The 12,130-nt window shown below is 42.2% G+C and overlaps 1 protein-coding gene across 1 annotated transcript; it reads left to right on the top strand.

Moving 5' to 3' along the window:
* Positions 1 to 3,223: 3,223 nt before the first annotated feature.
* asb2a.2 (ankyrin repeat and SOCS box containing 2a, tandem duplicate 2) lies at positions 3,224 to 6,815 on the top strand (the record flags this gene model as incomplete). Its single annotated transcript, XM_079433334.1, has 9 exons — positions 3,224 to 3,432; positions 3,907 to 4,029; positions 4,381 to 4,550; positions 4,633 to 4,788; positions 4,865 to 5,110; positions 5,216 to 5,387; positions 5,717 to 6,287; positions 6,428 to 6,581; positions 6,688 to 6,815. The coding sequence occupies 9 exons, from the start codon at positions 3,224 to 3,226 to the stop codon at positions 6,813 to 6,815; spliced, it is 1,929 nt and encodes a 642-aa protein (XP_079289460.1).
* Positions 6,816 to 12,130: the final 5,315 nt, after the last annotated feature.

The following is a 12,130-nucleotide window of genomic DNA, read 5'->3' as shown; positions in this document are numbered from 1 at the left end:
TGTTTCCCATCACTGTTTCCCCATATAAGCTGCAATCTCCAGTCACACTTCGCGAAGTCTTGTATTGCACCGGCTTACACTACTGAGCGGTTAGTCTATGTTTATTGATCTCCGGTTTTCGACCCTGGACTGTTACCTGACGCTGTGATTCTCTGCTACCTGCCTTTGTGACCCGGGGTGTATTCCAGAAAGCACGGTTAACTTACCTTCAGCTAAACCCTGAACTTTGGGTTGATTAACCCCAAAACTTGCTTACTCGAGGTATGCGGTTCCAAAAACGAGTCCGGGATTAAGTTCATTCAACTCTGAGTATGTTCCTGGTTAAAACTCAAGACAATCTCAACAGAGCGACGAATCGACGAGTCACTATGGAAACGGACGCTAAGGAAAAGCGCACCATGCTGTTTCTTTCTTCTTCTTTTGAACGTTTACATGCTTAGTGCATATCGCCACCTAATTGATGGTTGTGTAATAATTTTTTTCCCCGTTTTATCTTCAATCCTTGAAAATATGACTTATATTTTTAGTTTGATGCTAATTATATATTAAGTCATATCAGATATGTATTTTTATTATAGAAATACATTATAGAAAATGCCAATCCATGTGTGAGATGATAATATAAAATGTAATAAGTGTATATATAATAAATTAAACATTACCTTGTCATAGTGTTTTATATTTTATACAGATAACTGTTATATATGTCAATAAAATAAATAAAATAACCATATTAGAATAATATATTACCTTATTTATTACTTATATTAGCGCTATATATATATATATATGGCTATATTATATAATGTTGTGCGCTATCTGTCAGGCCCACTGAAGGCTGGTCAGTGTGTCACGCGTGCACTGATAGCACTGAAGTGAACTAACCCTGAACATAACCTGCTCTGGAGCAGGTTATCTTCAGAGAGCAAGTTACTATGGTTACTTACATACCCTAAAAGTAACCACCGATTTTGGAACCGAAAGCCAAGTTTATCCGCTCGCTTATCCTCAAACTTACCCGGGTATGTCACATAACCTGCTTTCTGGAATACACCCCCGATCTCTGAACTGTTGTTTACTTCCCCTGACTGCCGCCTGCCTCGACTCAAGCCTGGTAATCGTTTATGGGTTCTGATCTATCTCTGACACCCCTGTCGCTGTTGAAACATCCCTGCCTGTTTGACCCTGTCTTATTAATAAAGCTGCAAATGGATCCCCGTGCCTCAGACCCATCATTACATATGTTAATGACTATTTGGAATTAAATCATTTATTACTGAAATAAAAGAATCAATAAATAATACATAATTTTGCCCACAACACAGTAATCAATGTGATAATGTGGTCTATGAGAGGAATAAAAGATTTGATGTTCTGAATGTGTTAACCTTAATGTGTGTTAAAGGATAACACTTTGGTTAAAGGATAGAGACAGTAATAAAACCAAAAGCACTGATGTACATAGAATGCTGCCACAACTGCATGTTTGGATCAAATGTTGGATCAAATCAGATTTAATAATTACTTTCACTATTTTGAAGCTCCAGACCTTCATTGCCACACTGCTACAGATGAAAACACATTAATCATTTTATAGGTCAAGAGTTATAAGTATCTATCTGAGATGTTTACAGTGTCACAGAGAGGTTTATAGCACATGTCAGTATTCAGAGACAGCTGTCTTGAAAATTGGGTCGCTCAAGCATTAGACCACGTAACGATATTAACTTATGTAAATAATACATGGTATAGTATGGAACAGTGTGAAGAAAGCCTGACTGGTCATTATAGGACACAAAATAAATGTTTACACTCTCAGAAAAACGGTACAAGAAAAACAGTACAAAAGCTGTCACTGGGGTGGTACCCTTTCAAAAGGTACTAATATGTACAGTACCTTTAAGGCACTTATGCACCCTTTATTTGGTAAATAAGGTACAAAAGTACCTTATTTACCCCTAAAGCGACAGCTTTTATACCTATTTTCTGAGAGTGTATAGCAGAGATCCTCAAATCTGGCCCACGAGATCCACTTTCCTGCAGAGTTTAGCTCTAACCCTAATCAAACACACCTGAGCATGCTAATCATTGTCTTCAGAATCATAAGAAAATCACAGGTAGGTGAGTTTTATCAGGGTTGGAGCTAAACTCTGCAGCTCATTGGCCCTCCAGGGCAAGATTTGATGTATAGTGTATTTTAAAGACTATAATGTTCCATACAACAACAACAACAACAAATAATAATTACCTAAATAACATAATTCTGCAAATAACGACATTATAAAGAAACCTGTTAATTCATATAGGCATGAAACATATTTGTGTATATTTATATATTCCTGTTTTTGCACATTTAACCACTGAATGAAGTCCATGCTGCAAGATTTGTACACTTCATAATCATTTAGAACAAATTTAAGGAAGTTCAGGGTTAAATGTTGTTTTCTACTTTCAGGGAAAAATTGATTTTCCCATTTTCAAAACAGATCTCCTGCTCTTCTCTTGACCCGTATGCAAGGTAGATCATGTCACATCTAAGCAAGACATGCTCTGATGAATAGGCAAATATATTTATAAGGTGATTGGTTTATTTACGCTGTGACATGAAATCAAGACCTCTCAGAGACTCTTCATAAAGCACACAGCAGCAAATGATGTACAGATAAAGGAGAAGATCCACATGTACCACATTCAACATATAATTATTGATATCCTGCAGAAAGGTAGGTGGACTTCTCAATGATAACAGTGATGAATTATAGTGATAATGTTGTTAGGACTTGTAAGGGAACTTGTGTACAGTTTAAAAACAGAATTTGTAATGTTTACTGATCAATGGCAAAAACAACTGAAAATAACCTGATATTTTAATTAACTGTCCTTTAATTATATTATTATATTTTTTTATTAATTATTCACAGAATTTGTAATGCTTACTGATCAATGGCAAAAAAAACTGAAAATAACCTGATATTTTAATTAACTGTCCTTTATATTATTATATATTTTTTTATTAATTTATTCACAGAATTTGTAATGCTTACTGACCAATGGCAAAAAAACTGAAAATAACCTGATATTTTCATTAACTGTCCTTTAATTATATTATTATATATTTTTATTAATTTATTCTAGTGGCAGTTTGTGTGATTGATTAGAACTATGTTATTTGAACGTTCGTCAGTTTTCAAATTTCTGAGCATTTTACTATCACAGGTGCAAAATGGCAGCAGCCAATGTGACAATGACTGCTTCAATGACAACAAAAGATGACCTGGAGGACTTCAGTGCTTATGCACACTTGTCTGAAGAACAGCTATTGCAGATAGCTATTGAACGAAGTCTAGCTAATACAAATTTAACTCCATGGCAGAATCAACAAGTGCATGGCCAAATGCAGCCATGCAACCCTAACTCGGCAAACCCTCCCAGGTGATTTGTTTTAGTGCTGTCATGTACAATTACACTCCAAAAAAATAAAGGTTCTAACATGGGGTTTTCGCAATGATGCTCCTTGAGGGGCCAACATCCTGCAGAGTTTAGGTCAAACCTGCTCAAACACACTTGCCTAGAAGTTTCTAGTGAGTCTGGAGACCTTGATTAGCTGGTTCATGTGTGTTCAGTTAGGGTTGGAGCTAAACACTAAAGGACAGTGGCCCTCCAGGAACATGTTTGGACACCCCTGCCATAGAAGAACCATTTGGGGTTCCCCAATGAAACTTTAAAAACCTTTTGTGAAAAGGGAAGATTCCGTGGATGTTAAACGCTATTCATGGAGTCATGGATGCCAAGAATCTTTATTTTTAACAGTGCACCTGCTTCAAGTGCAATCAATTATGTTTACAAATCACAATTATTATGTCTCTTGCAAATATATAAAAACCGTTGTTGCTGTCTTCCTTTCAGTGAGAATACGTGTGCAAAAATTGACAGAAATGTTCACAATCATATCTTCAGTAAAGACCAAGAAAAGGTGATTGCCTGGACAAGGCACAATGGACACCTGCGGGTCACAGTAGAGACTGTGAAGTGAGTGGCAAGACAAATTTCATTTAATTTGTGTGTGTGTGTGTGTGTGTATGTGTATGGGTATGTGTGTGTGTGTGTGTGTGTGTGTGTGTGTGTGTTTTCCAAACACCTTTCCTTCCTGAATGGAATTAATGTTTTTGAACAAATCATTTAAAAGAATGAGTCAATGATGTCGATACCTACTGGCATAAGAATGTAACTTACACAAATAGTCACTGAAAAAGAATATAGGTCAAGGATTACTGTACATTGTGAACAAAAAGCGAAATCATGCATGTTGGGCACATCCACTCAGATAACAGCCCTTAAGATTCTTGTTCTTAAAATTTGATTGCATATTTGTTCTTCCAGTGATTTAGACCCTTTTCTCTCTGCCATTTGGAGAGGGGATGCAAAAGCTCTACGAGACCTCATTCATTTCAAATCTAAAAATCTTGATGAAACCAATAAAGATGGCTGGTTACCGCTTCATGAGTCTGCACACTATGGCCATGTGGAGTGCCTTAAGATTTTGCTCAAAGGTGATGAATGAATAAATTTTTTATTAATTATTTGCAGAATCACATTCTCAGAAATCACAGTTGTATTCCATCTCTCCCACAGCCAAACCACATACAATCAACAAACAAACAAACAAAAGTCAGACACCGCTCATGTTGGCTGTGAATAACAAACATGTTTCTGGTGCCAAGCACCTCTTGGAGGAAGGAGCTGATCCTAACCTTGCAAACAACCAGTGGGAGACACCCCTGTACAAAGGTAAACATTTTAGCAAGATATCTCTCAACAACTAATGACCAGGAAGAGGTCTGAATAATCACTCTTGATATTACAGCATGTGAAAAAGCTGATGGAGAGCTAGTGGAGCTTCTTTTGATATTTGGAGCTTCACCAACTAAAGCCTGTGTTCAAGGTGGGACTCCGCTACATGAAGCTGTGAGGAACAAAAAGTTAGATATCTGTAAGATGCTGATACGAGCAGGGGCAAAGCTGTGGGCCAGAAATGTTTATGGCATTGACTCTCTGTTTACGGCTGCTCAGTGTAATGCTGTTGATGTGCTTAACTATCTAATATATAAAGGTAAGAATTTTTTATTACTTTTTTTTTAAATGTAAAACAGAAATAAAAAAGTATTAATTACTCAGTTTTATTTTAGTAGCTTTAACCTAGTGATCTATTCTTTAGGAGGCGATGTAAATACCCAGGCAAATGATGATGCAACCGCATTGTTTGAGGCCTCTAAGAATGGTCATGCTGAAGTTGTTGAGGCACTCTTGTCAAAACAAGCTGATGTTAACAAAGCCAACAAAACTGGATTACTTCCTATTCATGTTGCAGCAAAAAATGGTCATGACAGGTTAGTAGGCCTACTACAGTTCATTTCATATTTATCCTTATTACATGGCGCTTTCAGATATTTAATCATGGCATTCAGTGATCAGAAATTTCTGACTTATAAACAATGAACCAAAGCATACAGCTATAAGGTGAAGCACAACATTAACTTTTATTTGAAACAAATAAGTATTTAAAAAGGAGCTAAGACACAAAGGTGCAAGTCTGTGTACTTAATGGTTTTAATGAGGGAGAGAACTTCAGTCCCATAAAGCATGGTAAATGACATTCAAATTAAAAATGATGGAAAAGTATAAGATGATAAATATGACTCTTTCTCATCTTCCTCAGCATTGTTGCCATGCTAATCCCCAGAACTGACACGGTCAAAGTGAGATGCTCAGGTATCAGTCCTCTTCATTTGGCTGCAGAACGTAACAGAGATGACGTTCTAGAAACATTAATTGAGGCAGGATATGATGTCAACGCGAAGCTGTCAAATGATTGGTCAAAAATGTATGAAGATCGTCGCAGCACGGCTCTATACTCAGCTGTGGTAAACAGAAACACTGAGGCAGCCGATATGCTGTTAGAAGCAGGTGCTGATCCAAACCTGGATATCTTCAACCCCCTGCTGGTGGCTGTAAAGAAAGCAAGTATGGAAATGGTGACCTTACTGGTGCAGCACGGTGCTAATCTCAATGCCATGTTGCCAACTCATCCTACCAGCTTCCCTGCAGTATTGGTTTTCTGTATGAGGTACAAGGCGATGATGAAATACCTGCTGGACAATGGTTGTGATGCACTATCATGTTTTAACTGTCAATATGGCAGTAATCCGCATCCCCCCTTTAAATCAAGACGAAATGGACAAGAAACAATGTATTTTTTAAATGATGAACCATCAGAATACTGTGTTGAGGTATAGATTTTGTTTTCCGGTCAAAATGTCTTGAATAAAACTGTCTGTGTGTTTTATATAATTATTTTATAGTATTATTTTATAAAATATAAAAAAAATAGTATTTTAAATTAAATAATTTTTTATTTGTTTATTTACAGTTTTGTGAGATTATCTCTACTCCTTCAGCCAGCGGCTGGGTGGGACCCATCATAGACACATTACTTGATTATGTGGGTCATGTTAAACTCTGTTCTCGAATAACTGAACTATTAGACAGCAACAAAGAATGGGCTCACATTAAAGAAAGATCAAGTAAGAATATTCTTTATAATCTCAATTAATTTTATTGACATCTGACAACTGAATTAATTTTTACAAATGAATGGAACTAAACTGAAACCCAAACTCTCTATTTCAGTTCTTCCTTGCACACTGATGCATCTGTGCAGACTCAAGATTCGTCAACGACTGGGCATCCACAGACTATGGCAAATCAGTGCTCTTCCTCTACCAGGAAGACTGCTCAAGTTTTTAAGTTATGAATGAGAATCATTTGAAGATATCCTGTGATGAACAGCATGCCATTCTTAACTGTTTACAGAACATGCTGCTTTAAATTCTTTTGTTATAGACATAGTGTAATACATTTTAGATTTAAAAGCTTGAGATCTGAAAATTTAGCATAATTATTTTCTGTTTATATGGGTAATTATTCTCAAATTAAATAATATTCAAATGTATATAGTATACATAGAGTATAAAATATCAGAACTAGCACACAAGAAATGACAGTATGTGAAGTGCTGACTTTCAGTTTTGCAATATGTAATTTTAATTACATTGGTGCATAACTAAGGCTTTTTATAATGTGAGTATATGTCAGTATGCATTAAACACCTAATGTGATTTTTTTGTTATTCTGCTATAATATCATGAAGACAAACGCTCCGGTTACTCACGTAATGTCGGTTCCCTGAGATAAGCTCAGGGAATAATGCTATGGGGAAACTCCTGTTTACTCTTTTACTGAAGCCAGATTGGTTAACGTTTGTGTACTGCACAAACCAATGGTGTTCAAGCCTGCCAGAAGGGGCGGGGCCGACTGCTACAGGAGTCGGCCAGCGCGCCCTTTCATCAGAATCAACGACTGAAGCGGCAGCCATCGATTCGCGTGCAGCTATAGCACGGCCAGTTACGCAACGCTCGTTCCCTTATCTCAGGGAACAGACGTTACGTGAGTAACCGGAGCGTTCCCTATCGAAAGGGAACTCCGTTGCGTCGTCATATTTCATAGACGGCTGCTATGTGGAGTGCATAAAGTAGCACCGTGCTATAAGTAGAAGCAGAATTAAGCCTACTCAGCGAGCTCAGCTCAGGCACACTCAGAGTGGGCCTCATGATTCCAAGCTATAAGAGACCCGAGAAGTATCTAGGCCATAAGCCTCGTCCACCCGAAGGGAGATAAGAGCACTAAGCTGATAACACCTGTGCCTGCAGGGCAGGGACGCCCAAACTGTAGGATCTAATAGGGTCGACGGTGACAACCAACCAGCGGCTGCACAATCTCCCCAATAGAGATTCCGTTGGACCACGCCCAGGAAGAGGCCATTCCTCTCATGGAGTGGGCCCTCACACCTATAGGGCACTGTACGCCCCCCGCTGAGGTATAGGCCAGGGTGATAGCCTCTACTATCCAATGAGATAGCCTTTGCATTGTGACCAGCAGCCCCTTAGAGTGGCCTCCAAAGCACACAAAGAGCTGTTCGGACTGTCTAAACGACTTAGAAAGCTCAAAGTACACTCGCATTGCCCGGACCGGGCATAGTAAGTTAGGTCCCTGCTCACTGTCTGATACGGGGAGTGCTAGAAGGGAGATAACCTGGGCTATGTGCCTCTTTGGTATATAGCCGCTGCGTAGCCGGAGAACGTCCTTACAGTCATTGGGTCTGAGCTCAAGACTTTAAGCACTGATAGATAGGGCTTGCAATCATCCACTCGCTTGACCGCCAGGGCCAAGAGTAGAGCGGTTTTGAGCGTCATGACCCTTAAGCCAGCTGTTTGAAGCAGCTCAAAGGGAGGGCCCTTGAGGGCCCCGAGGACTATAGATAAGTCCCAGGTCGGTACAGTCTTAGGACGAGGAGGATTCAACTGCCGAGTGCCTCTAAGGAACTTAACAACCAACTTATTTATGCCAATAGTCCGGCCTGCCTCGGGAGAATGATTCGCCACGATAGCTGCCACATATACCTTAAGCGTGGCAGGGGTACGCCCCTTGTCCAGCAACTCTTGTAGAAAAATAAGCACGTGGGACATGTCGCATGAAATCGGATCCTGGTTACGTGCTGAACACCAGTCGCTGAAGTTTGATCACTTAAGAGCATAGAGACGCCGCATGGATGGAGCTCTAGCCTCTATAGGGGAAGTCATGGCCTAATGGTTAGAGAGTCGGACTTGTAATCCAAAGGTTGCGGGTTCGAGTCTCGGGCTGGCAGAGAGTGAATGTACAGCGCTCTCTTCACCCTCAATACCATGACTGAGGTGTCCACTGCTCCGGGTGTGTGTTCACTGCTGTGTGTGTGCACTTTGGATGGGTTAAATGCAGGAGCACGAATTCCGTATGCCACATCACTTTCACTTAAAATAGTATTGGCGCCATTTGATCAAAATTGGGAGAATGATCAATCTCCCATCGAGTGGCCAGATATGAAGGCTCCACAGTTCCGGCTGGGGATGCCAAATCTGGCCTTGCGCTTGCGAGAGAGGATCTTTCCTCAGTGGAATTGACCATGGTGCTGCGCCAGCAGCTGGATCGTCTCTGGGAACCAGGCTTGGTTCGTCCAGAGGGGGGCCACGAGGAGAAGAGAGCATTTTGTTTCCCTGATTCACCTGATAGCAGGGCGATTGGAGGGAAGGCATACAGACGGGTGTTGGGCCAGTCGTGGGCCAGAGCACCCCGCTGCTTTGAAAAATAAGTTGGGCAGTGACAGTTGTCTCTGGAGGCGAAGAGGTCTACCTCTGCCTTGCCGAAAACTGACCAAATCATCTGAACCGTCTGAGGATGTAGATTCCATTCCCCTGGAGCTACATTGTTCCTTGACAACATATCCGCTCCTTGGTTCAGTCTGCCCGGCACATGAACCGCTCGTAGTGAGAGGAGTTCTTTCTGTGCCCAAAGCAGGAGACGTTGAGTCATCCTGTGAAGGGGACATGACCTGAGGCCGCCTTGGTGGTTGATGTAGGCCACCACCATTGTCCGACCGGACTAGGATGTGATGCCCTTTTAAGGCTGGCAAGAAGGTCTTTTAGGGCCAGACAAACAGCCATCATTTCTAGGCAGTCGATATGCAGGCGTCGCTTGTGGGTCAACCAGGAGCCGTACGCCAGGTTGTCCTCATATAGAGCACCCCAGCCTGAGCTGGAGGCATCTGCTGTGATCACCTTCCTTCTGGAGGTCGTCCCCAGCTGTACGCCTGATTGAAACAGGTGAGGAGTTGTCCAAGGGGCCACAGCTTTGAGGCAGCGATGGGTTACCTTGACATAAGCGCGGCCCAGGCACCATGCGTGGGATGAAATGCGGGCTTTTAGCCAACATTGAAGGGGCCGCCTGTGTAGCAGGCCCAGGGGAATAACTGAGGAGCCTGCAGCCATGATTTCAAGGCAGTGATATGCAAGCGTTGCTCGTGGGTCGACCAGGAGCCGTACGCCGGGTTGCCCTCGTACAGAGCGCCCCAGCCTGAGCTGGAGGTAGCCATGAGGCCGAACATCCTCTGAAATGCTTTGAGGGGACGCAAAGCCCCAGCTTGAAAGACGCCACTGCTCATTGGATAGTCAGGGAGAGTTCCGGTGTTATCCAAGCTCGCATTTCAACCCCAAACGCTCTAGGTGGTTGAGCAACAACGACCTGTGAGCGATCAATTGCCATTCTGAGTCAGTTAGCATTAGCCAGTCGTTGAGGTATGCGGATTCCCATCGGTCTCAGAGGGGAAAGAGCCACGTCTACGCACTTCATAAAAGTGCGTGGGCCAGAGACAGTCCAATGGAAGGACCATGTATTGATAGGCCACTCCCTCGAAAGCGAATCTCAAAAATGGTCTGTGACAGGACACTATTCGGATATGAAAGTAAGCGTCTTTCAGATCCACAGACAAAAACCAGTCCTCGGGCTGAATTTGCGTGAGGATCGGTTTCAAATTTAACATTCTGAACGGCCGTCACATGAGAGCCCGATTCAGATGTCTGAGATCGAGAATTGGTCTGCCATCGTCTTTCTTGGGAACAAGGAAGTATCGGCTGTAAAAACCTGACTCGCTGTTCACTAAGGGGATCGTTTCCACGGCACCTTTGCAAGCAGTGTATGTACTCCGGACCGAAGAACATGCGTTGTCCGGTACCGAAGTGTGGATTTACATTTACATTTACATTTAGTCATTTGGCAGACGTTTTATCCAAAGCGACTTACAATTGGGGAATACAAAAAGCGATTAATCTTGAAGAGGCAATCAGACAGAGGAAGTGCTCTTAACATCAAGTCTCAGTCATTGTTCAAATAAGTACAAGCTAGTAAGCGGAGAGAAAGATAGAGGGAAAGGTTTTTTTTTTTGTTTGTTTTTTTTTTTAGAGTTTAGAGTTTAGGGTGAAGTCAAGTACTGCCGAAAGAGATGAGTTTTCAGTTGTTGCTTGAATATTGCCAGGGATCAGGCGTTCCGGATAGGGGTGGGAAGATTATTCCACCAGCCAGGAATGGTGAACGAGAATGTTCTGGAGAGTGATTTTGAGCCTCTCTGTGATGGTACCACAAGGCGTGGCTCACTAGCAGATCTCAAACTTCTGGAGGGGATGTAGGTTCGTAATAGTGAGTGGAAGTAGGAGGGTGCTGAGCCTGTGGTAGTTCTGTACGCAAGCATCAGTGTCTTGAACTGGATGCGAGCTGCCAATGGTAGCCAGTGCAAGGAGATGAAGAGAGGTGTAACATGCCCTCTTTTGGGCTCGTTGAAGATCAGTCGTGCTGCTGCATTCTGAATCATTTGTAGAGGTTTGATTGTGTTTGATGGCAGACCAGCCAGAAGAGCATTGCAGTAGTCCAGTCTAGAAACAACAAGGGCCTGGACAAGAAGTTGCGCAGCATGCTCTGTCAGAAAGGGCCTGATCTTTCTGATGTTGTGTAGTGCAAACCTGCAGGATCGAGCAGTCTTTGCCATGTGCTCTTTGAAGGTCAGCTGGTCATCAAAGATTACACCAAGATTTCTGACCGAAGTTGATGGGGTAATCATTGATGAGCCTAACTGAATCGTGAAGTCATGCTGTAGAGTCGGAGTGGCAGGGAAGACCAGAAGTTCCGTCTTTGCCAGGTTGAGCTGTAGGTGATGTTCTTTCATCCATGCCGAGATGTCCGCCAGGCAGCCTGAGATCCGTGCAGCTACCATTGGGTCATCTGGTTGAAAAGAGAGATAGAGCTGTGTGTCATCGGCATAGCAGTGATAGGAGAAGCCATGTGCATGTATGATGGGACCCAGCGATGTAGTGTATGTGGAGAAGAGCAGGGGTCCAAGAACCGATCCCTGAGGAACTCCAGTGACCAGTTGATGTGGTTTGGATACCTCCCCTCCCCAGGCCACCCTGAAGGATCTACCGGTGAGATAGGATTCAAACCAGCGAAGTGGAATCCCAGTGATGCCCAGTGATGAGAGTGTAGACAGGAGAATCTGATGATTGACAGTGTCAAAAGCAGCAGAAAGATCCAGCAGAATGAGGACTGACGATTTGGAATCAGCCTTTGCAGTTCGCAGGGCTTCAGTGACTGAGAGTAGCGCAGTCTCTGTTGAATGGCCACTCCTGAAACCTGACTGTTTAGCATCCAGTTT

This window comes from Barbus barbus (assembly GCF_936440315.1).
Source record: "Barbus barbus genome assembly, chromosome: 14".
Lineage (NCBI taxonomy): Eukaryota > Metazoa > Chordata > Actinopteri > Cypriniformes > Cyprinidae > Barbus > Barbus barbus.
Note: the sequence above shows the minus strand (reverse complement) of the source record. Positions and strands in the feature narration are given on the sequence as shown.